The sequence below is a fragment of the Chiloscyllium plagiosum genome, unplaced genomic scaffold (genome assembly GCF_037043375.1).
Source record: "Chiloscyllium plagiosum isolate Xiang-an unplaced genomic scaffold, Cpla_swu_hap1 HiC_scaffold_46, whole genome shotgun sequence".
Taxonomy (NCBI): domain Eukaryota; kingdom Metazoa; phylum Chordata; class Chondrichthyes; order Orectolobiformes; family Hemiscylliidae; genus Chiloscyllium; species Chiloscyllium plagiosum.
Genome location: NW_028270184.1, coordinates 9865734 through 9889248, shown reverse-complemented (window position 1 = coordinate 9889248; position 23515 = coordinate 9865734). Strand labels below are relative to the sequence as shown.

Here is a 23515-nt window from a genome sequence, read left to right as displayed (position 1 = left end):
TTAGATACAGAGTAAAGCTCCCTCTACACTGTCCCCCATCAAACACTCCCCAGGACAGGGACAGCACGGTGTTAGATACAGAGTAAAGCTCCCTCTACACTGTCCCCCCATCAAACACTCCCCAGGACAGGGACAGCACGGGGTTAGATACAGAGTAAAGCTCTCTCTCCACTGTCCCCCCATCAAACACTCCCCAGGACAGGAACAGCACGGGGTTAGATACAGAGTAAAGCTCCCTCTACACTGTCCCCCCCATCAAACAATCCCCAGGACAGGGACAGGGGTTAGATACAGAGTAAAGCTCCCTCTAAACTGTCCCCCATCAAACACTCCCCAGGACAGGGACAGCATGGGGTGAGATACAGAGTAAAGCTCCCTCTACACTGTCCCCCTCCATTAAACACTCCCCAGGACAGGGACAGCACAGGATTAGATACAGAGTAAAGCTCCCTCTACACTGTCCCCCCCATTAAACACTCCCCAGGACAGGGACAGCACAAGGTTAGATACAGAGGAAAGCTCCCTCTACACTGTCCCCCATCAAACACTCCCCAGGACAGGGACAGGGGTTAGATACAGAGTAAAGCTCCCTCTACACTGTCCCCCATCAAACACTCCTCAGGACAGGGACAGCACAGGGTTAGATACAGAGTAAAGCTCCCTCTACACTGTCCCCCATCAAACACTCCCCAGGACAGGGACAGCACGGGGTTAGATACAGAGTAAAGCTCCCTCTACACTGCCCCCCCCATCAAACACTCCCCAGGACAGGGACAGCACAGGGTTAGATACAGAGTAAAGCTCACTCTGCACTGTCCCCCCCACCAAACACTCCCCAGGACAGGGACAGCACAGGGTTAGATACAGAGTAAAGCTCCCTCAACACTGTCCCCAATCAAACACCCCCCAGGACAGGGACAGCACGGGGTTAGATACAGAGTAAAGCTTCCTCTACACTGTCCCCCCATCAAACACTCCCCAGGACAGGGACAGCACGGGGTTAGATACAGAGTAAAGCTTCCTCTACACTGTCCCCCCATTAAACACTCCCCAGGACAGGGACAGCACGGGGTTAGATACAGAGTAAAGCTCCCTCTACACTGTCCCCCATCAAACACTCCCCAGGACAGGGACAGCACAGGGTTAGATACAGAGTAAAGCTCCCTCTGCACTGTCCCCCCCTCAAACACTCCCCAGGACAGGGACAGCACGGGGTTAGATACAGAGTAAAGCTCCCTCTACACTGTCCCCCCCATCAAACACTCCCCAGGACAGGGACAGCACGGGGTTGGATACAGAGTAAAGCTCCCTCTACACTGTCCCCCATCAAACACTCCCCAGGACAGGGACAGCACGGGGTTAGATACAGAGTAAAGCTCCCTCTACACTGTCCCCCCCATCAAACACTCCCCAGGACAGGGACAGCACGGGGTTGGAATCCGTGTGGTTGGAATGATGGCAGTGACCTTGGCGGTCCAGCTGATGAATTCTGGATGCTTGGCGTGTTACTCACTTTGGGGTGACATACTTCTTGCCAGCAGTAGTTTTGTCAGGCGCCTTCGTGACTCGGACGCATGACACACCAGGGTTGACTCCATCTTCGTATACACCTGTTGGAACAGTGTTTGACCGGGATTGGCTTTACTCTGACATGTGCACAAAGATCAGGCTGAGTGCTTCCCAGCTCAGTCACACTCCCTGACTCTCAGAGAGACACTCTCTCTTCCCCATCCCAGTGAATGCAGGCTGGTGCTGACCTCCACCCTTCAGGCAGCTGGCCCCAGTGGCTAAACGCCAAACAGCGGGCCCCAAACCCATGCAGGAGGGGGCAGCTGGTCAACCTCAGCAGGCATCACAGCCTGACCAGATACTCACAACCGGTTATCGTTCCCAGGTCAGTAAGAACTCTGCGGAACGTCAGCTTCTTCAACCCAGTGCCTCAACTCCGAGAGCACTCTCTGCAGCCACAGGCAGACTACATTCGCATGGCGCCTAATGGGCCTCGCAGGTCATTTTCAAGGATGGCAAGCTCGTCTTGGAGAAAACGTGCTGGGAAGTCATGCATGGCAGGATCCCACAAACAGCGATGAAAACGTGCTGGGAAGTCATGCAGGGCAGGATCCCACAAACAGCGATGAAAACGTGCTGGGAAGTCATGCAGGGCAGGATCCCACAAACAGCAATGAAAACGTGCTGGGAAGTCATGCAGGGCAGGATCCCACAAACAGCGATGAAAACGTGCTGGGAAGTCATGCAGGGCAGGATCCCACAAACAGCGATGAAAACGTGCTGGGAAGTCATGCAGGGCAGGATCCCACAAACAGCAATGAAAACGTGCTGGGAAGACATGCAGGGCAGGATCCCACAAACAGCGATGAAAACGTGCTGGGAAGTCATACAGGGCAGGATCCCACAAACAGCGATGAAAACGTGCTGGGAAGTCATACAGGGCAGGATCCCACAAACAGCGATGAAAACGTGCTGGGAAGTCATACAGGGCAGGATCCCACAAACAGCGATGAAAACGTGCTGGGAAGACATGCAGGGCAGGATCCCACAAACAGCGATGAAAACGTGCTGGGAAGTCATGCAGGGCAGGATCCCACAAACAGCGATGACATCAACCATCAGTTATTGTTTGTTATTTCTGAAATCTTGCTGATTCAGGCACAGTTATAGGCCCCGCGAGATGTATCCTTTCAAATATTGGCCGTGGGATCTTTTACATCACTCGTTCCCCCCCCCACCACCTCCACATTCGGACTGAGATGCGGAGAAATTTATTCACCCAGAGTTGACAGTCTGTGCAAAGTGGTTGAGGTCAAAACATTCAATGTGTTCAAGGGGGAAGTGAGATGTAGTTGCTCCGGTTAAGGGACAAAAGGGTAGGAAAACGCGGTAACACGGTACGGAGTTCACTGACCAACCACAACCGTACTGCGGGGAGCTGCAAAGTGCCAAATGGCTCTGGGCGTTTGCGGCTCCTCAAGCCTCTCGGTGATGGAAGCAGGAAAATTGGTGACAGACTCTGAAAACAGTCAGTCAGAGCTCCAGCTGTCCAACGCCTCCTGGCGGGCACCCTGCTCTCGGGGATTTTGCGTGCCACGTTGGCGCCAGTTTGTGTGTCTCGACCGGCCGGCGCGTTTTGCCGGAAGGTTCGTGGTGCCAGGCCAACCGAGTGAAGAGCCTCAGCGTTTCGGATCGCACAAAGGGAATGACAGTTCATTCGCTGGAAACCCTGCAGACCAGACTGGGTTCAAACAGGCCCATCCACCATTCACCTCCGCTCCGTTAGACAATGGCATGTGGTGCTGAAAGTGGAGAGCTCCTTTCCCATGACGTTTGGAGATCCCTGCCTCCCTCCACTTCTGGATTCCATGTGCATCCCCAGTCCTTGGTTGAACATCTGTGGACGTGTTGGGCCTGTTACCACACTGGAGGGGATCTATGATTCAGCCCCCTGCGCTGTAAGACTCCCTCACTAAATCTCTCTGCCATCCCATCTCTGTCATGTCCTCCCTTAAGACACTCGTTAGAAACACTCCGTTTGATGGAGCTTTGTCCCCGATATGTTTGGAGTAACTCGCTGTCAACTTTCAATGGGCTGTCAAACACCCTCCACTGTTTCACTGTAACAGAGGTGCCCGGATATAGGAGGCTGAGCCTGCTCTGTGGAACATCTAGACAGTCCCTTCTTAAACGTTTCACCCAGCCAGCGTCAGACTGAACAGAGGAAAGGTAGGCAGGATGACTCACCGTGTAGATCAGTGAAGGTGGCTTCGTATTTGACAGGTTCCGTTCGGGACGTGGCTCCGAGCTCAGTTCTGCAGCACAGGTCAGTGCACTCCAGCCTCAGAGTCTCCCTGCGCACGGCCTTCTGGAACCAGGGTGTGCGCTCCGGCGCGGGTCGCAGATCGGGTACGGGGAACTGCAGCCGCAGGTGGGCTCTGGGGGCCGTGAGGCGCACCGAGGTCGGCTGCCCCAGAACTGGAGGGGGCTCGGCGCAGAGTGCAGGGACCCTTGGAATCTGAAACTCATCAGTCAGAGCAGCAAGTCAGCACAGAGGGGAATGTGTGCGCCTATACACACACACACGCACACACAGAGAGAGAGAGACACGCGCTCACACAGACAGACACACACACACGCGCACTCACACAGACACACACACACACAGAGACACACGTGCTCACACAGACACACACGCGCACCCAGAGAGAGACATGCGCTCACACAGACACACACACACGTGCTCACACAGACACACCCGTATATAGACACACATACAAACACGCGCAGAGAGACACACGCACTCACAGACACATACAGACGCACGCACACACACACAGAGACACACACTCACAAAGACACACGCACACACAGAGATGCACACGCGCTCACACCGATACACAGACAGAGACATATGCGTTCACGCAAACAGACACGCATACAGAGACGCACACGTGCCTAACCCTGTTGCTGTCCCTGTCTTGGGGAGTATTTGATGGGGACAGTGTAGAGCACGGGGTTAGTCTGTATCTAACCCCGTGCTGTCCCTGTCCTGGGGAGTGTTTGATGGAGACAGTGCAGAGGGAGCTTTACTCTGTATCTAACCCCGTGCTGTCCCTGTCCTGGGGAGTGTTTGATGGGGGACAGTGTAGAGGGAGCTTTACTCTGTATCTAACCCCGTGCTGTCCCTGTCCTGGGGGGAGTGTTTGATGGGGGACAGTGTAGAGAGAGCTTGACTCTGTATCTAACCCCGTGCTGTCCCTGTCCTGGGAAGTGTTTGATGGGGGACAGTGTAGAGGGAGCTTTACTCTGTATCTAACCCCGTGCTGTCCCTGTCCTGGGGAGTGTTTGATGGGGGACAGTGTAGAGGGAGCTTTACTCTGTATCTAACCCCGTGCTGTCCCTGTCCTGGGGGGAGTGTTTGATGGGGGACAGTGATGTGTCTCGATCCAGTGCCCACTCCTATGCTCTCACCAGCCTTTTGCCCTTGTCCCAGCTGTGCTCTGATTCAAGTCTGTTACACTTCATATCTTTCCCAACTAGGGCCGACCGCTGTCAGGTGGGACTAGATCAAATTATGGTATCCAGTCGGCATAGCCGAGTTGGGCCGAATGGTCTGTTTCCATGCTCCACGGCCACGGGCCCTCAGAGTGGCAACATGAACACACTGCCTGACGGTTTCCACCGTCGAACTACTGCCTGCCTTTCTGCTCACCAGCACTTGCTCCGAAGGTCTCCCCTGTGCGGTTCGGAATTCTTGACCCCCCGCGGGACGGGGTCTGAGTAGGAAGTCCACCCTATCCAGGAAGCCCAGGTCGATATCCGTTTGTGCTTCCTGAAGTTCGACGAGCAGCTCGGCGCTGCGTGACACCTTCCTGCGGCTGCCCTGAGAGGGGGGAGAGGCAGACACAGTCAGTCAGTCATTCCCCCCCCCCCCCCCCCCCCCAGGGTCACCTCCAACCCTGTCCCTCATTCCCGCCACCAAACAGCTCTCCCGAAACACAGCGCCTTCTGTCCCCCACACTACCCCCTTGGCTGATCTCCCTGTTTTCCCACGTCATTCCTGAGTCTTTTACCCTCTCGGACCAGGCTGTACAATATCGGTGGTTTAGCTCAGTTGGCTGGACGGCGGGTTTGCATGCAGGAAGAGCGCGGGTTCGATTCCCACCCCGGCTGAAGGATTCTCCTTCTCGATCTCTCCCCACACCTGAGCTGTGGAGACCTTCAGGCTAAACCACCACCAGTTGTCTCTCTCAGATGAGACAGCAGGCCTGTCACCTGATAAGAGTCAGACGGCGTCCACCTCTGGTGCACAGTTCTGGTCTCCTTTTTCAAGGAAGCAGTTCAGGGAGGCTTTCCTCAGGATGGGCAGGGTCTTTCAATTATTTCACGGGATGTCTGCTCGTCCAGCACTTAGTGCCCATCCCGGGTTAAGAAGCAATCACACTGCTGTGGGTCTGGAGTCACATGTAGGCCAGACCAGGTGAAGAGGGCAGATTTCCTTCCTGTCAGTGAAGCAGATTATGATGATCAATGATGGCTACCTGGTCGTCATTAGGATAGCGTTTTCCCCCCAGATTCGAGACTTTAGTTTTGCACATTTGGCCATGGTGGGATTTCAGCCTGCCCCCTTTGCCTGGTCTCTGGATTACATGTCCATACGCCACCAGCTTCCCAGCTGCCCCATGAGGTAAGACTGGACAGGCCCAGCTTGCCAAAGCCAGAGTTTTACAAGGGTAAGGGACAACTGGATTGAAACGGAGGAGATATGGTGGGCGGCTCGGTGGCTCAGTGGTTAGCACTGCTGCCTCACAGCGCCGGGGAGCCGGGTTCGATTCCAGCCTCGGGTGACTGTGCAAACTCCACACAGACATTCTCCCCGTGTCTGCTTGGGGCTTACTCCAGGTGCTCCGGTTTCCTCCCACAGCCACTTAGATGTGCAGTAGAGGTGCTACTTTGCCCGTAGTGTTCAGGGGTGTGTAGGCTAGGGGCATCTGTCAGGGGACATGTAGAGCAATAGGACAGGGGTAATGGGTCTGGGTGGGTTACTCTTCGAAGGGTCAGCATGGGCTTGTGGGGCCAAATGGCCAGTTTGCACACTGTAGGGATTCCACGATTCTTCTGTGATGAGATCTGGAGGAGCCATAGCGACCGAGTAGATGGAGGCCATTCGGGTCTTTGACAGGCTGTGGTGGGACAAGAATGTTTCACCTCGCGCGAGAACCAGGATTCACAGGTTCAAAAGGAGATTCAGACACATTTAAAATGGAGACAAACTTTGGGAACTCTCTTCCCCAAAAGGCAGTGACTATTTTTAATGCAGAGTTAGGTAGTTTCTCGGGCTAAGGGGATGAAAGGTTATCAGAGGAGGGGCAGGAACATGGATCAGTGTATGGAATAGCGATGTCGGCCTGAGAGACCAAACGAGCCCTTCCTGCTCCTGATCCCCGTGTAAGGTCAATTTAGTATCGGCCTCACCCTCAGGGTTCTGTCATTCGGATCCACGTGGAAGAGAAAGATCGAACAGCTACTACTGGATGAAGAGCGAATGGGAGATCACCCTGGTATTGTGACCAATGAGGGTAGCCCTCATTCAAGCCAGTCATTATCATTTTGCTGTCGGTGGGAGCTTGCTGTGCACAAATGGGCTACGAAATTTCATTAGAGATTGGACTTTGAAAAGCGCTTAAAAGGCTTTTTTTTTTTAAGATTCCCTACAGTGTGGAAACAGGCCCTTCGGCCCAACAAGTACACACCGACCCTCCGAAGAGAGACCCACCCAGACCCATTCCCCTACACGACTTTTACTCTGACTATTGCACCTATCACTGTGAGACCATTTAGCACAGCCAACCCACCCTAACCTGCACATCCCTGGGCACTATGGGACAATTTAGCACGGCCAACCCACCCTAACCTGCACATCCCTGGGCACTATGGGACAATTTAGCATGGCCAATCCACCCTAACCTGCACATCCCTGGGCACTATGGGACAATTTAGCATGGCCAACCCACCCTAACCTGCACATCCCTGGGCACTATGGAACAATTTAGCACGGCCAACCCACCCTAACCTGCACATCCCTGGGCACTATGGAACAATTTAGCATGGCCAATCCACCCTAACCTGCACATCCCTGGGCACTATGGGACAATTTAGCACGGCCAACCCACCCTAACCTGCACATCCCTGGGCACTATGGGACAATTTAGCATGGCCAATCCACCCTAACCTGTACATCCCTGGGCACTATGGGACAATTTAGCACGGCCAACCCACCCTAACCTGCACATCCCTGGGCACTATGGGACAATTTAGCACGGCCAATCCATCCTAACCTGCACATCCCTGGGCACTATGGGACAATTTAGCACGGCCAATCCACCCTAACCTGCATATCCCTGGGCACTATGGGACAATTTAGCACGGCCAATCCACCCTAACCTGCACATCGCTGGGCACTATGGGACAATTTAGCACGGCCAATCCACCCTAACCTGCACATCGCTGGGCACTATGGGACAATTTAGCACGGCCAATCCACCCTAACCTGCACATCCCTGGGCACTATGGGACAATTTAGCACGGCCAATCCACCCTAACCTGCACATCTTTGGACTGTGGGAGGAAACTGGAGCACACAGAGGAAACCCACGCAGACACGGAGAGAATGTGCAAACTCCACACAGACAGTCCCCCAAGGCTGAAAATGAACCCAGGTCCCTGGCGCTGTGCTAACCACTGAGCCACCGTGCTGCCCCAGTTAGATAACACTCAGAGATGCTGGGCATCGTGCAAAGTATGAGAATCGTGCTCTTCACTTATTTTGAATTGCTGGATAGGTCAGGGAACAGACATGCGCGGATAGCATTGTCTCCGCCTTACCTTGCCTGCCGTCCTCTCGGTCAGTCTGTAATGGATCTGAGCACAGGGACTGGCACTGGACCCGCAAGCTAACGGCGATGCCTTCTCAAACAGCAACAGCTGCACAAGATGGAAGGAGGAGTTAAAAGAGCAGATCCAAACAGATAGGCGGGTGGCCAACAGATGTGGGAGCAGGCCGGAAACCAGGGATAGACTTGTCAGCTCTCAACATGCTTGTCAAACCTAGAATACGGTGTGCAACACTGGGTGCAATTCTGCAACTGGACAGCACTTGTCAAATAATCCTAGGTGTGCCGATAATGACACCAATTTCGGATTGTCAGTCAGACTCTCAGCACAGTCTGCTTATACAGTGGCTCCGCCGCGACCCCGTAACTCACCGGGGATACGCTCCAAGACCTACCGCAGAAACCCAAAACCACAGATAGGAGAGAACCCATTCATTTCAATGGGAAACCTAACTTCCCGGCAGCTCCCTGGTTCTGGAACAGTCCCTGTAATGTGTTTAGGGTAAACCGCGGGTAACTGAAACCGCGGTAATCGGACCCACGGATACAGGGATCGCCCTGTAGTGGTCGAAGCCGTACATATTCAGATACAAGGCCCTGTCCTTTGCCAACAGAACGGACAGGGCCTTGTATGTGAATATGTACGGCTTCGACCACTACAGTTGGATGTTCACATCCAACCACTGCTGCCTACCCCTTGACAATGCCTCAACTAATCCGCCCGGTTAGAATTTAAACAGAAGCTTAGCAGTTATATTCCGCCCCCCCCTCCTGGGGCACTCTCCCTGACAATGCAGACCATTCGACAACCAATCAGCACCATCTTCGCCTGCAGTATAAATTGTTGGTCCTGATGAAACCTGGCATTCTTGCAATTCTGTCCTGACAAGTCTAAGTGTCTTGGGAGATCAAGCGGCTAACTGTCAGACTGATTTATCAACCAAGTACACACAAAACAAAAAGAAATCCTGAGGCAGACGGAATTCAATGACTGAGGAGCATTTAATAAACAACCTGGAGTGCGCCAATAGCTAATCAGCCACAACATAAGATGCTGGATGTAGGTTTGCTCGCTCAGCTGGAAGGTTCGTTTTCAGACGTTTCGTCACCATACTTGGTAACATCTTCAGTGAGCCTCCGGAAGAAGCACTGGTGGTGCAGCCCGGTTTTCTCTGTTTGTGTTTGGGTTTCCTTGGGGTGGCGATGTCATTTCCTGTGGTGACATCATTTCCTGTTCCTTTCCTCACTGCAGGAAATGACATCAACCCAGGGAAACTCAAACACAAATAGAAAGCGGGCTGCACCACCAGTGCTTCATCCAGAGGCTCACTGAAAATGTTACCTTGGATGGTGACAAAACGTCTGAAAATGAACCTTCCAGCTCAGGGAGCAAACCCAAATCCAGAGGCTCAACCTGAGCTACAAATCTACTCAAAACCCACTAATAACATAAAACAATTAGTCAAGTTTACTCTTACGAGAAATGGTATACGTTCATATGCAGAGACCTATTTTCTCTGAACAATAGGAAGGTTTGTCTGAATCACCCAGCAGTTTGGAGCCTGCAGTTCCCTGTTGCTTGCTCCAAAGCAATGCTTCAGCCAAATATGTAACCAATCAGCCCCCTTCCTCCTGCAGTTTAAATTGCTGCCACCATCTGAAACTTGACATTCTTGCAACTGTCCTGATGAGTGCAGAGTGAAGACCCCGTGCAACACGGCTCCTTTTTCGGCAACACTCCATTTCTCCAAGAGCCCTGGTAACTTATTATGACAAGCAGCCGATAAGGAGCCAGGCACGGTGTTGTGGAGCAGTGTTTCTAAATGGGTTGATCTGGGTGCAGTGGAAACCCAACGGTGAATGCCACTTACCTCCGTGTATTCGGCAACCTGCTGCTCGGCCCCGGGTCCCGCCGGGCTCCACAGGCACTCCAGGATCTCCAGCGTGCCGAAGCAGATATCCGTGCTCAGGAGCTGTGCCCCTCCGCCCGCCTTCTGCTCACTCGTCAGCTGCACCGCGCCACCCGACAGCCTGGACAGACAAAGGGCGAGAGCGTTAACCACCGAGGGCCACTCACTTTTCAAAGGAAACAACTGCACTGGCGCCAGAGGCAAAGGTCACGCATAGAGGCACCCCTCGCTATCTGCCACCCCGAAAACGTGAACACAGAGAAGCTTTCAGCAGCGCCGAAAGGATAATGAATGGGCACACAGCGGGGAAACCAAATGCAGGGCTAAAGGAATACAACAGAGCAACAAGGCCATTCGGAATGCAGCGCGCGCGCGCGTGCGCACACACACACTCTCACACACACACACACTCTCTCTCTCACACAGACACACACAGACACACTCTCTCACACAGACACACACAGACTCTCTCACTCTCACACACACACTCTCACACACACACTCTCACACACACACTCTCACACACACAGACAGACACACACTCTCTCTCACACACACAGACAGACACACTCTCTCTCACACACACAGACAGACACACTCTCTCACACACACAGACAGACACACTCTCTCTCACACACACAGACACACTCTCTCTCACACACACAGACACACTCTCTCTCACACACACAGACACACTCTCTCTCACACACACAGACACACTCTCTCTCTCACACACACAGACACACTCTCTCTCACACACACAGACACTCTCTCTCACACACACAGACACACTCTCTCTCACACACACAGACACACTCTCTCTCACACACACAGACACACTCTCACACACACAGACACTCTCTCTCTCACACACACAGACACTCTCTCTCACACACACACAGACACTCTCTCTCACACACACAGACACTCTCTCTCTCACACACAGACACTCTCTCTCTCTCACACACACTCTCTCTCTCTCACACACACAGACACTCTCTCTCTCTCACACACAGACACTCTCTCTCTCTCACACACAGACACTCTCTCTCTCTCACACACAGACACTCTCTCTCTCTCTCACACAGACACTCTCTCTCTCTCACACACAGACACTCTCTCTCTCTCACACACAGACACTCTCTCTCTCTCACACACAGACACTCTCTCTCTCTCACACACAGACACTCTCTCTCTCTCACACACAGACACTCTCTCTCTCTCTCACACAGACACTCTCTCTCTCTCACACACAGACACTCTCTCTCTCTCACACACAGACACTCTCTCTCTCTCACACACACAGACACTCTCTCTCTCTCACACACAGACACTCTCTCTCTCTCACACACAGACACTCTCTCTCTCTCACACACAGACACTCTCTCTCTCTCACACACAGACACTCTCTCTCTCTCTCACACAGACACTCTCTCTCTCTCTCACACAGACACTCTCTCTCTCTCACACACAGACACTCTCTCTCTCTCACACACACAGACACTCTCTCTCTCACACACACAGACACTCTCTCTCTCTCACACACAGACACTCTCTCTCTCACACACAGACACTCTCTCTCACACACAGACACTCTCTCTCACACACAGACACTCTCTCTCACACACAGACACTCTCTCTCACACACAGACACTCTCTCTCACACACAGACACTCTCTCTCACACACAGACACTCTCTCTCACACACAGACACTCTCTCTCACACACAGACACTCTCTCTCACACACAGACACTCTCTCTCACACACAGACACTCTCTCTCACACACAGACACTCTCTCTCACACACAGACACTCTCTCTCACACACAGACACTCTCTCTCACACACAGACACTCTCTCTCACACACAGACACTCTCTCTCACACACAGACACTCACTCTCTCACACAGACACTCACTCTCTCACACAGACACTCACTCTCTCACACAGACACTCACTCTCTCACACACAGACACACACTCTCTCACACACACACAAACACACGCTCTCTCACACACACAAACACAGACTCTCTCTCACACACACAAACACAGACTCTCTCTCACACACACAAACACACACTCTTTCTCTCACACACACAAACACACTCTTTCTCTCACACACACAAACACACTCTTTCTCTCACACACACAAACACACACTCTCACACACACAAACACTCTCTCACACACACAGACACTCTCTCTCACACACACAGACACTCTCTCTCACACACACAGACACTCTCTCTCACACACACAGACACTCTCTCTCACACACACACAGACACTCTCTCTCACACACACACACAGACACTCTCTCACTCTCACACGCACAGACACTCACACGCACAGACACTCACACGCACAGACACTCACACGCACAGTATCAACCGCTTTTCCCTCAATCATCTTCATCACCTCCTCAAAAAAACTCCCCACACAAAATCATGCTGTCTATCGCTAATCGGTCCATTCGCTCCAAAATGCTGATAGATCTTGTCCCTGAGAATCTTTTCCAATTATTTCCCTACGACTGACACGGGGCTCACAGGCCTGTAATTCCCTGGATTATCCCTGTTACCCTTCTTAAACAATGGGACAATACTAGCTATTCTCTAGTCGCCTGGGACTTCACCTGTGGTCAAAGAGGATACAAGGATGTCCGTCAATACTCCAGCAATTTCTGTTCTTGCCTCCCTGAATCTGCTGGGATAGATCCCTTCAGGACACAGGAACTTAACTACCTTAAAACATTTTAAGACTAACAACACTTCTTCCTTTTGAATAGCAACTTGATTTCGAGATCTGACACTCTCTTCCCTGACAGCAATCCTTCTCTTTGGTGAATACTGATACAATACATTCATTTAAGTCCTCACCTACCTTATCTGGCTACGCACAGATTCTCTCCTTTCTCCTTGAGTGGGCCAACTCTTTCCCCTGGCTACCCTCTCACTTTTTATTTATGTATAAAAAGCCTTGGGATTCTCCTTAATCCTGTTTGTCAATGTCTTTTCATGACCCCTTCTAATTCCTTGCTTAAGTTCCTTCCTATTGCTATTTCCTCTGGTCTTATGAAAACCTCCTTCCTGCGTCTACCTTGTAAGAATTTGGTAAGCTTTGAGGAGATTCTCTCGCGTTCTTCCACATTCTAGAGAATTCACACCCAGCCTCTTTAAGCTCTCCTCAAGGAGGGTCAATTCACCCCCAGGGAAGACTCCCTCCGTGGTAAATACAGTAGAACACCGATTATCCGAACGAGACGGGCGGGAAGAATTTTGTTTGGATAACTGATCGTTCGGATAATCGATCCGTAATTTAGGAGTGCTGGTTATCCCGATCATTTCTGGGTTACCCAGCCATGCACACCATAATGCCATCTAACCAATAACTGATCTATCGTAAACAAACCATAACTTAGAAGTGCTGGTTAACCCAAACATTTCTTGGCTATCCGGCAACACACTCAATGCGGAGTTGCCAATGCCGTTTTTATGGGACCAGGAGATCGTCGGATAATCTGGAATTTGGATAATTGATGTTCGGATAATTGAGGTTGTACTGTATATCCTTCCTTAGATAAGGAGAGGATAACTGTGTACAGCTGTTCGATGAAGCAGAGATTTGCATGGACCATCAGAAGGGCAGCAGTGACCAAAAACATCACAAGAGGAAAATTCAGTGTACAGACTGCGACAGGGGGGCCCCTTTATGTGCTACTGGGTCTCTCCTGCAAAAGGGATGCAAGAATAGTGCACACGGTGCTGTAATGATTCACTCGGTCTTACAGCAGTGAAGGGGGAAACAACACGCCCCGGACAAGCAAAGGGATTTATCCACTCGATTGGAGGGTGATAGGTAACCGAATGGAGCTCTTTGAGGTGATGCAGAATTGTGATGCAGACTGGCTCCAGGGTCAGTTAGGACGATAAGGTTAGAAGGGTGTGACAGATGAAACTAGTGGGATATCAAAAACTAAAGTCAGGGGGAGAGTGGGATTAGACTGGGTGGGATATTAAAGGGAGCGGGGAGTGAGGGGGGAGAGTGGGATTAGACTGAGTGGGATATTAAAGGGAGTCGGGAGTGAGGGGGAGCGTGGGATTAGACTGGGTGGGATATTAAAGGGAGCGGGGAGTGAGGGGGAAGAGTGGGATTAGACTGGGTGGGATATTAAATGGAGCAGGTAGTGAGGGGGAGAGTGGGATTAGACTGGGTGGGATCTTAAATGGAGGGGGGAGTGAGGGGGGAAGTGGGATTAGACTGGGTGGGATATTAAATGGGGGGGGAGTGAGGGGGGACAGTGGGATTAGACTGGGTGGGATATTAAAGAGAGTGGGGAGTGAGGGGGAGAGTGGGATTAGACTGGGTGGGATATTAAAGGGACGAGGAGTGAGGGGGGAGAGTGGGATTAGACTGGGTGGGATATTAAAGGGAGCGTGGAGTGAGGGGGGAGAGTGGGATTAGACTGGGTGGGATATTAAATGGAGGGGGGAGTGAGGGGGGAGAGTGGGTGGGATATTACAGGGAGTGGGAGTGAGGGGGAGAGTGGGATTAGACTGGGTGGGATATTAAAGGGAGCGGGGAGTGAGGGGGAGAGTGTGATTAGACTATGTGGGATTAGACTGATTGGGATATTAAAGAGCGAGGAGTGAGGGGGAGAGTGGGATTAGACTGGGTGGGATATTAAATGGAGGGGGGAGTGAGGGGGGAGAGTGGGTGGGATATTACAGGGAGTGGGAGTGAGGGGGAGAGTGGGATTAGACTGGGTGGGATATTAAAGGGAGCGGGGAGTGAGGGGGAGAGTGTGAGTAGACTATGTGGGATTAGACTGATTGGGATATTAAAGAGCGAGGAGTGAGGGGGAGAGTGGGATTAGACTGGGTGGGACATTAAAGAGAGTGGGGAGTGAGGAGGAGAGTGGGATTAGACGGGGTGGAATATAACAGGGAGGGGGGAGTGAGGGGGGAGAGTGGGATTAGACTGGGTGGGATATTAAATGGAGGGGGGGAGTGAGGGGGTGAGTGGGATTAGACTGGGTGGGATATTAAAGGGAGTGGGGAGTGAGGGGGAAAGTGGGATTAGACTGGGTGGGATATTACAGGGAGTGGGGAGTGAGGGGGAGAGTGTGATTAGACTGGGTGGGATATTAATGGGAGCGAGGAGTGAGGGGGGAGAGTGGGATTAGACTGGGTGGGATATTAAAGGGAGCGGGGAGTGAGGGGGAGAGTGGGATTAGACTAGGTGGGATATTAAAGAGAGTGGGGAGTGAGGGGGAGAGTGGGATTAGACTGGGTGGGATAGTAAAGGGAGCGGGGAGTGAGTGGGAGAGTGGGATTAGACTGGGTGGGATATTAAAGGGAGCGGGAATTGAGGGGGAGAGTGGGATTAGACTGGGTGGGATATTAAAGGGAGCGGGGAGTGAGGGGGGAGAGTGGGATTAGACTGAGTGGGATATTAAAGGGAGTCGGGAGTGAGGGGGAGAGTGGGATTAGACTGGGTGGGATATTAAAGGGAGCGGGGAGTGAGGGGGAGAGTGGGATTAGACTGGGTGGGATATTAAAGGGAGCGGGGAGTGAGGGGGAGAGTGGGATTAGACTGGGTGGGATATTAAAGGGAGCGGGAAGTGAGGAGGAGAGTGGGATTAGACTAGGTGGGATATGAAAGAGAGTGGGGAGTGAGGGGGAGAGTGGAATTAGACTGGGTGGGATAGTAAAGGGAGCGGGGAGTGAGGGGGAGAGTGGGATTAGACCGGGTGGGATATTACAGAGAGTGGGGAGTGAGGGGGAGAGTAGGATTAGACTGGGTGGGATATTAAAGGGAGTCGGGAGTGAGGGGGAGAGTGGGATTAGACTGGGTGGGATATTAAAGGGAGCGGGGAGTGAGGGGGAGAGTGGGATTAGACTGGGTGGGATATTAAAGGGAGCGGGGAGTGAGGGGGAGAGTGGGATTAGACTAGGTGGGATATGAAAGAGAGTGGGGAGTGAGGGGGAGAGTGGAATTAGACTGGGTGGGATAGTAAAGGGAGCGGGGAGTGAGGGGGAGAGTGGGATTAGACTGGGTGGGATATTACAGAGAGTGGGGAGTGAGGGGGAGAGTAGGATTAGACTGGGTGGGATATTAAAGGGAGCGGGGAGTGAGGGGGAGAGTGGGATTAGGCTGGGTGGGATATTAAAGGGAGCGAGGAGTGAGGGGGAGAGTGGGATTAGACTGGGTGGGATATTAAAGGAGGTCGGGAGTGAGGGGGAGCGTGGGATTAGACTGGGTGGGATATTAAATGGAGCAGGTAGTGAGGGGGAGAGTGGGATTAGACTGGGTGGGATCTTAAATGGAGGGGGGAGTGAGGGGGGAAGTGGGATTAGACTGGGTGGGATATTAAATGGGGGAGGAGTGAGGGGGGAGAGTGGGATTAGACTGGGTGGGATATTAAAGAGAGTAGGGAGTGAGGGGGAGAGTGGGATTAGACTGGGTGGGATATTAAAGGGAGCGAGGAGTGAGGGGGGAGAGTGGGATTAGACTGGGTGGGATATTAAAGGGAGCGTGGAGTGAGGGGGGAGAGTGGGATTAGACTGGGTGGGATATTAAATGGAGGGGGGAGTGAGGGGGGAGAGTGGGTGGGATATTACAGGGAGTGGGAGTGAGGGGGAGAGTGGGATTAGACTGGGTGGGATATTAAAGGGAGCGGGGAGTGAGGGGGAGAGTGTGATTAGACTATGTGGGATTAGACTGATTGGGATATTAAAGAGCGAGGAGTGAGGGGGAGAGTGGGATTAGACTGGGTGGGACATTAAAGAGAGTGGGGAGTGAGGAGGAGAGTGGGATTAGACATAGAACATAGAACATAGAACATAGAAGAATACAGCGCAGTACAGGCCCTTGGGCCCTCGATGTTGCGCCGATCCAAGCCCACCTAAACTACACTAACCCACTATCCTCCATATACCTATCCAATGCCCTCTTAAATGCCCATAAAGAGGGAGAGTCCACCACTGTTACTGGCAGGGCATTCCATGAACTAACGACTCGCTGAGTGAAGAACCTACCCCTAACATCAGTCCTATATCTACCCCCCCTTAATTTAAAGCTATGCCCCCTTGTAATACCCGACTCAATACGCGGGAAAAGGTTCATACTGTCGACCCTATCTAACCCCCTAATCATCTTGTACACCTCAATCAAGTCACCCCTAAACCTTCTTTTCTCTAGTGAAAACAGCCCCAAGTGCCTCAGTCTTTCCTCATACGATTTTCCTTTCATACCAGGCAACATCCTGGTAAACCTCCTCTGCACCCGTTCCAATGCCTCCACATCCTTCCTATAGTATGGCGACCAAAACTGCACACAATATTCCAGATGCGGCCGTACCAGAGTCTTATACAACTGCATCATGACCTCAGGACTCCGGAACTCAATTCCTCTACCAATAAAAGCCAGTACGCCATATGCCTTCCTCACCGCACTATTTACCTGGGTGGCAACTTTCAGAGATCTGTGTACATAGACACCAAGATCCCTCTGCTCATCCACAGACGGGGTGGAATATAACAGGGAGGGGGGAGTGAGGGGGGAGAGTGGGATTAGACTGGGTGGGATATTAAATGGAGGGGGGGAGTGAGGGGGTGAGTGGGATTAGACTGGGTGGGATATTAAAGGGAGTGGGGAGTGAGGGGGAAAGTGGGATTAGACTGGGTGGGATATTACAGGGAGTGGGGAGTGAGATTAGACTGGGTGGGATATTAAAGGGAGCGAGGAGTGAGGGGGGAGAGTGGGATTAGACTGGGTGGGATATTAAAGGGAGCGGGGAGTGAGGGGGAGAGTGGGATTAGACTAGGTGGGATATTAAAGAGAGTGTGGAGTGAGGGGGAGAGTGGGATTAGACTGGGTGGGATAGTAAAGGGAGCGGGGAGTGAGTGGGAGAGTGGGATTAGACTGGGTGGGATATTAAAGGGAGCGGGAATTGAGGGGGAGAGTGGGATTAGACTGGGTGGGATATTAAAGGGAGTAAGGAGTGAGGGGGAGCGTGGGATTAGACTGGGTGGGATATTAAAGGGAGCGCGGAGTGAGGGGGAGAGTGTGATTAGACTGGGTGGGATATTAAAGGGAGCGGGGAGTGAGGGGGAGAGTGTGATTAGACTAGGTGGGATTAGACTGATTGGGATATTAAAGAGCGAGGAGTGAGGGGGAGAGTGGTATTAGACTGGGTGGGATATTAAATGGAGGGGAGAGTGAGGGGGGAAGTGGGATTCAACTGGATGGGATATTAAAGAGAGTGGGGAGTGAGGAGGAGACTGGGATTAGATTGGGTGGGATATTAAAGGGAGCGAGGAGTGAGGGGGGAGAGTGGGATTAGACTGGGTGGGATATTAAAGGGAGCGGGGAGTGAGGGGGGAGAGTGGGATTAGACTGGGTGGGATATTAAATGGAGGGGAGAGTGAGGGGGGAAGTGGGATTCAACTGGATGGGATATTAAAGAGAGTGGGGAGTGAGGAGGAGACTGGGATTAGACTGGGTGGGATATTAAAGGGAGCGAGGAGTGAGGGGGGAGAGTGGGATTAGACTGGGTGGGATATTAAAGGGAGCGGGGAGTGAGGGGGGAAGTGGCATTAGACTGGTTGGGACATGAAAGAGTGTGGGGAGTGAGGAGGAGAGTGGGATTAGACGGGGTAGGATATTACAGGGAGCGGGGAGTGAGGGGGGAGAGTGGGATGAGACTGGGTGGGATATTAAATGGAGGGGGGGGAGTGAGGGGGGAAAGTGGGATGAGACTGGGTGGGATATAAAAGGGAGCGAGGAGTGAGGGGGAAGAGTGGGATTAGACTGGGTGGGATATTAAATGGAGGGGGGAGTGAGGTGGAGAGTGGGATTAGACTGGGTGGGATATTAAATGGAGGGGGGAGTGAGGGGGGAAGTGGGATTAGACTGGGTGGGATATTAAATGGAGGGGGGGAGTGAGGGGGGAGTGAGGGGGGAGAGTGGGATTCGACTGGGTGGGATATTAAAGGGAGCGAGGAGTGAGGGGGGAGAGTGGGATTAGACTGGGTGGGATATTAAATGGAGCAGGGAGTGAGGGGGAGAGTGGGATTTGACTGGGGGGATGTTAAAGGGAGCGAGGAGTGAGGGTGGAAGTGGGATTAGACTGGGTGGGATATTAAATGGAGGGGGGGAGTGAGGGGGGAGAGTGGGATTAGACTGGGTGGGATATTAAAGAGAGCGGGGAGTGAGGGGGAGAGTGGGGAGTGAGGGGGAGAGTGGGATTAGACTGGGTGGGATATTAAATGGAGGGGGGAGTGAGGGGGGAGTGAGGGGGAAGTGGGATTAGACTGGGTGGGATATTAAATGGAGGGGGGGAGTGACGGGGGAGAGTGGGTGGGATATTACAGGGAGTGGGAGTGAGGGGGAGAGTGGTATTAGACTGGGTGGGATATTAAAGGGAGTGGAGAGTGAGGGGGAGAGTGGGATTAGACTGGGTGGGATATTACAGGGAGTGGGGAGTGACGGGGAGAGTGGGATTAGACTGGGTGGGATATTAAAGGCAGCAGTGAGTGAGGGGGAAAGTGGGATTAGACTGGGTGGGATATTACAGGGAGCGAGGAGTGAGGGGGGAGAGTGGGATTAGACTGGGTGGGATATTAAAGGGAGCGGGGAGTGAGGGGGAGAGTGGGATTAGACTGGGTGGGATATTACAGGGAGTGGGAAGTGAGGGGGGAAGAGTGGGATTAGACTGGGTGGGATATTAAAGGGAGCGGGGAGTGAGGGGGGAGAGTGGGATTAGACTGGGTGGGATATTAAAGGGAGCGGGGAGTGAGGGGGGAGAGTGGGATTAGACTGGGTGGGATATTAAAGGGAGCGGGGAGTGAGGGGGGAGAGTGGGATTAGTCTGGGTGGGATATTAAAGGGTGCAGAGAGTGAATGAGAGAGTGCTATAGACTGAGTAAGCTAGTAAAGGGTGTAGGGAGTGAGTTGCACCGTGCTATTAGACTGGGTGAGATACTGAGAAGTGCAGGGAGTGAGGGGAAAGTGGGATTAGATTTGGTGAGTGGTTGAAAGGTTTGCCACTGACACACCATGCAGAGCTGCTTTCCCTCAGCCTCTACGCCCAGTACCTCAAGTTATTGTGGACGCAGGCCTTCTCGAATTGGCTTCTCAGGTGGTCAAAGCCTCTCCCCCCAAAGATGCTGTCCTTGAAGTATGCCAACTCAGTGAAGTAACGGCGGGCAGCAGTTTGGAAAGCGGTCTCTGTTCCCGATGTGGCATCCCGCGATGCAGGGGACTGTCCGAGCAGTGGATCGAGGTGCAGCAGTGTGGCAGTCAGCCCACCCATGGTCAGTCTTAGCTGCAGCTCAGCCTTAACACTGTCCAGGGATGGGGAAGGCTGAGATTTACCTGCAAGGAGGAGAGGCAACGGGTTAGACAGCTCGTTGCTCAAGACCAAGCTCATCCCACTGCCTCATCTCTCACCGCAGCCCTGTATTAATCCCAAACTAATCCCACTGCCCCACTCTCTCCCCACAGCCCTGTATCAATCCCAAACTAATCCCACTGCCCCACTCTCTCTCCATAGCCCTGTATCAATCCCCAAACTAATCCCACTGCCCCACTCTCTCCCCAAAGCCCTGTATCAATCCCCAAACTAATCCCACTGCCCCACTCTCTCCCCAAAGCCCTGTATCGATCCCCAAACTAATCCCACTGCCCCACTCTCTCTCCCCGTAGCCCTGTATCAATCCCCAAACTAATCCCACTGCTCCATGTAGCCCTAGATCACAGTCTCCCTACTGCTCTGTATCAATCCTGAACACGAACTCAACAGCCCTAGATCAATCCCCATCTGTAAGGGAGACATGAAAAAGCACTCACAACTAAGCCTGCCTCCAACAGAGCTATCCACCTTGAAGAAAGGTCAGTGTGCACTGAGTGTGGCGTGGGCTTTGCTGGTACTGACCTGGTTCTCTGGTCATGGACTGTAAACCAGGGAGCATGTTGGGGAACACGGAGCTCCCATATCGGTGCGGACTGTTCATCAGCAACTGGAGGGCATTCAAAGAGAAACATGTCAGTCCCACATCCAGTGCCTATGATACATCATGCGGGCACAGAGATCAGGAAGGGAGCAGGAAACACACTGGGATGTTGATGCCAGTCAGCAGGTGAGGAGGAGTCCGCGCATTATCTGAAGGGACCTCTGAGTCACAGGGGCTGATTCATTTTCCGCCTCCCGTGGCGCAGATAGTCAGAGGTAGTGTTGGGGGTTCACGCTGAGGCCGATTCGGGCGCTCCTCGGTTCAGCTGCCTTCGGACAGGTCGGAGGATTGAACCCAAGCCTGACCCAGTCTGCTCAGGAGGAGCGTCCTCGTTCACAGAGTGGTGGGAACGCCGACATTCCAAGCGGTCTGAGCTGAACATGTAGATGCAGTTAAGGGAAGGAAAGCCTGATACAAAGACATGAGGGAGAAGTGAGCACGAGGTTATATTGGTGGAGCTGGGTGAAGAGGAATTGGAGGGTGAACTCCAATTGGATCGTTGGAGGGAGCAAATGACCCGTTGCTGTGCAGTTTAATCCATGTACACCTCGCACCAAATCCTCATCAGTCCCTGTGCTTGCGAAGCAACATCGGGCCCTGGTCCAACAATGCCACCATTTTAAAATTCTCAGCTTTGCACTCAGACTCCTCAATGGCTTCTCTATTCCTGTATCCTATCCCAGCCCGACAATGCTCCAAGATCCATAGAATCCCTACAGCGTGGAAACAGGCCCTTCGGCCCTACGAAGAGTATCCCACCCAAACCCATTCCCCATTACTCTACATTTACCCCCAACCTGCACATCCCTGGGACACTATGGGACAATTTAGCACGGCCAATCCACCCTAACCTGCACATCCCTGGGCACTATGGGACAATTTAGCATGGCCATTCCACCCTAACCTGCACATCCCTGGGCACTATGGGACAATTTAGCACGGCCAATCCACCCTAACCTGCACATCCCTGGGCACTATGGGACAATTTAGCACGGCTAATCCACCCTAACCTGCACATCCCTGGGCACTATGGGACAATTTAGCACGGCTAATCCACCCTAAACTGCACATCCCTGGGCACTATGGGACAATTTAGCACGGCCAATCCACCCTAACTTGCACATCCCTGGGCACTATGGGACAATTTAGCACGGCCAATCCACCCTAACCTGCACATCCCTGGACACTATGGGACAATTTAGCACGGCCAATCCACCCTAACCTGCACATCCCTGGACACTACGGGACAATTTAGCACGGCCAATCCACCCTAACCTGCACATCCCTGGGCACTATGGGACAATTTAGCACGGCCAATCCACCCTAACTTGCACATCCCTGGACACTACGGGACAATTTAGCATGGCCAATCCACCCTAACCTGCACATCCCTGGGCACTATGGTACAATTTAGCACGGCCAATCCACCCTAACCTGCACATCCTTGTGCACTATGGGACAATTTAGCACGGCCAATCCACCCTAACCTGCACATCCCTGGGCACTATGGGACAATTTAGCACGGCCAATCCACCCTAACCTGCACATCCCTGGGCACTATGGGACAATTTAGCATGGCCAATCCACCCTAACCTGCACATCCCTGAACACTATGGTACAATTTAGCACGGCCAATCCACCCTAACCTGCACATCCTTGGGCACTATGGGACAATTTAGCACGGCCAATCCACCCTAACCTGCACATCCTTGGGCACTATGGGACAATTTAGCACGGCCAATCCACCCTAACCTGCACATCCCTGGGCACTATGGGGCAATTTAGCACGGCCAATCCACCCTAACCTGCACATCCTTGGGCACTATGGGACAATTTAGCACGGCCAATCCACCTTAATCTGCACATCTTTGGTCTGTGGGAGGAAAGGGGAGCACCCAGAGGAAACCCCACACAGACATGGGGGGAGAATGTGCAAACTCCACACAGACAGTCGCCTGAGTGTGGAATCAAACTTGGGTGCCTGCCGCTGGGAGGCAGCAGTGCTAACCACTGAACCACCGTCCTGCCCTGAAGATGTCTGGGCCCCGATAATTCTAGCCTCTTGTGTGCTCACAATCTCCTTGCGTTGCCAGACTTCTTCAGCTCTGTTACTCCCTTATAGACTTCCCCTCTTTATTTTAATATCCCGCGTGGCTTGATATTGTTTCAGTCCTTCCAAA

The 23515-nt window shown here is 52.6% G+C and overlaps 1 protein-coding gene across 1 annotated transcript in view; it reads right to left on the bottom strand.

Annotated features, from left to right (window-relative positions):
* atg2a (autophagy related 2A) overlaps nt 1-23515 on the bottom strand; it is a 210814-nt gene that overhangs the window by 166945 nt on the left and 20354 nt on the right. Inside the window, exons 10-16 of the mRNA XM_087983599.1 lie at nt 21257-21341; nt 20418-20697; nt 10277-10436; nt 8398-8496; nt 5225-5395; nt 3757-4027; nt 1514-1610 (exon numbers count right to left, since the gene is read on the bottom strand). Of these exons, the coding sequence (XP_087839725.1) occupies nt 1514-1610; nt 3757-4027; nt 5225-5395; nt 8398-8496; nt 10277-10436; nt 20418-20697; nt 21257-21341 (1163 nt within the window). The remainder of the gene's footprint in view (nt 1-1513; nt 1611-3756; nt 4028-5224; nt 5396-8397; nt 8497-10276; nt 10437-20417; nt 20698-21256; nt 21342-23515) is intronic.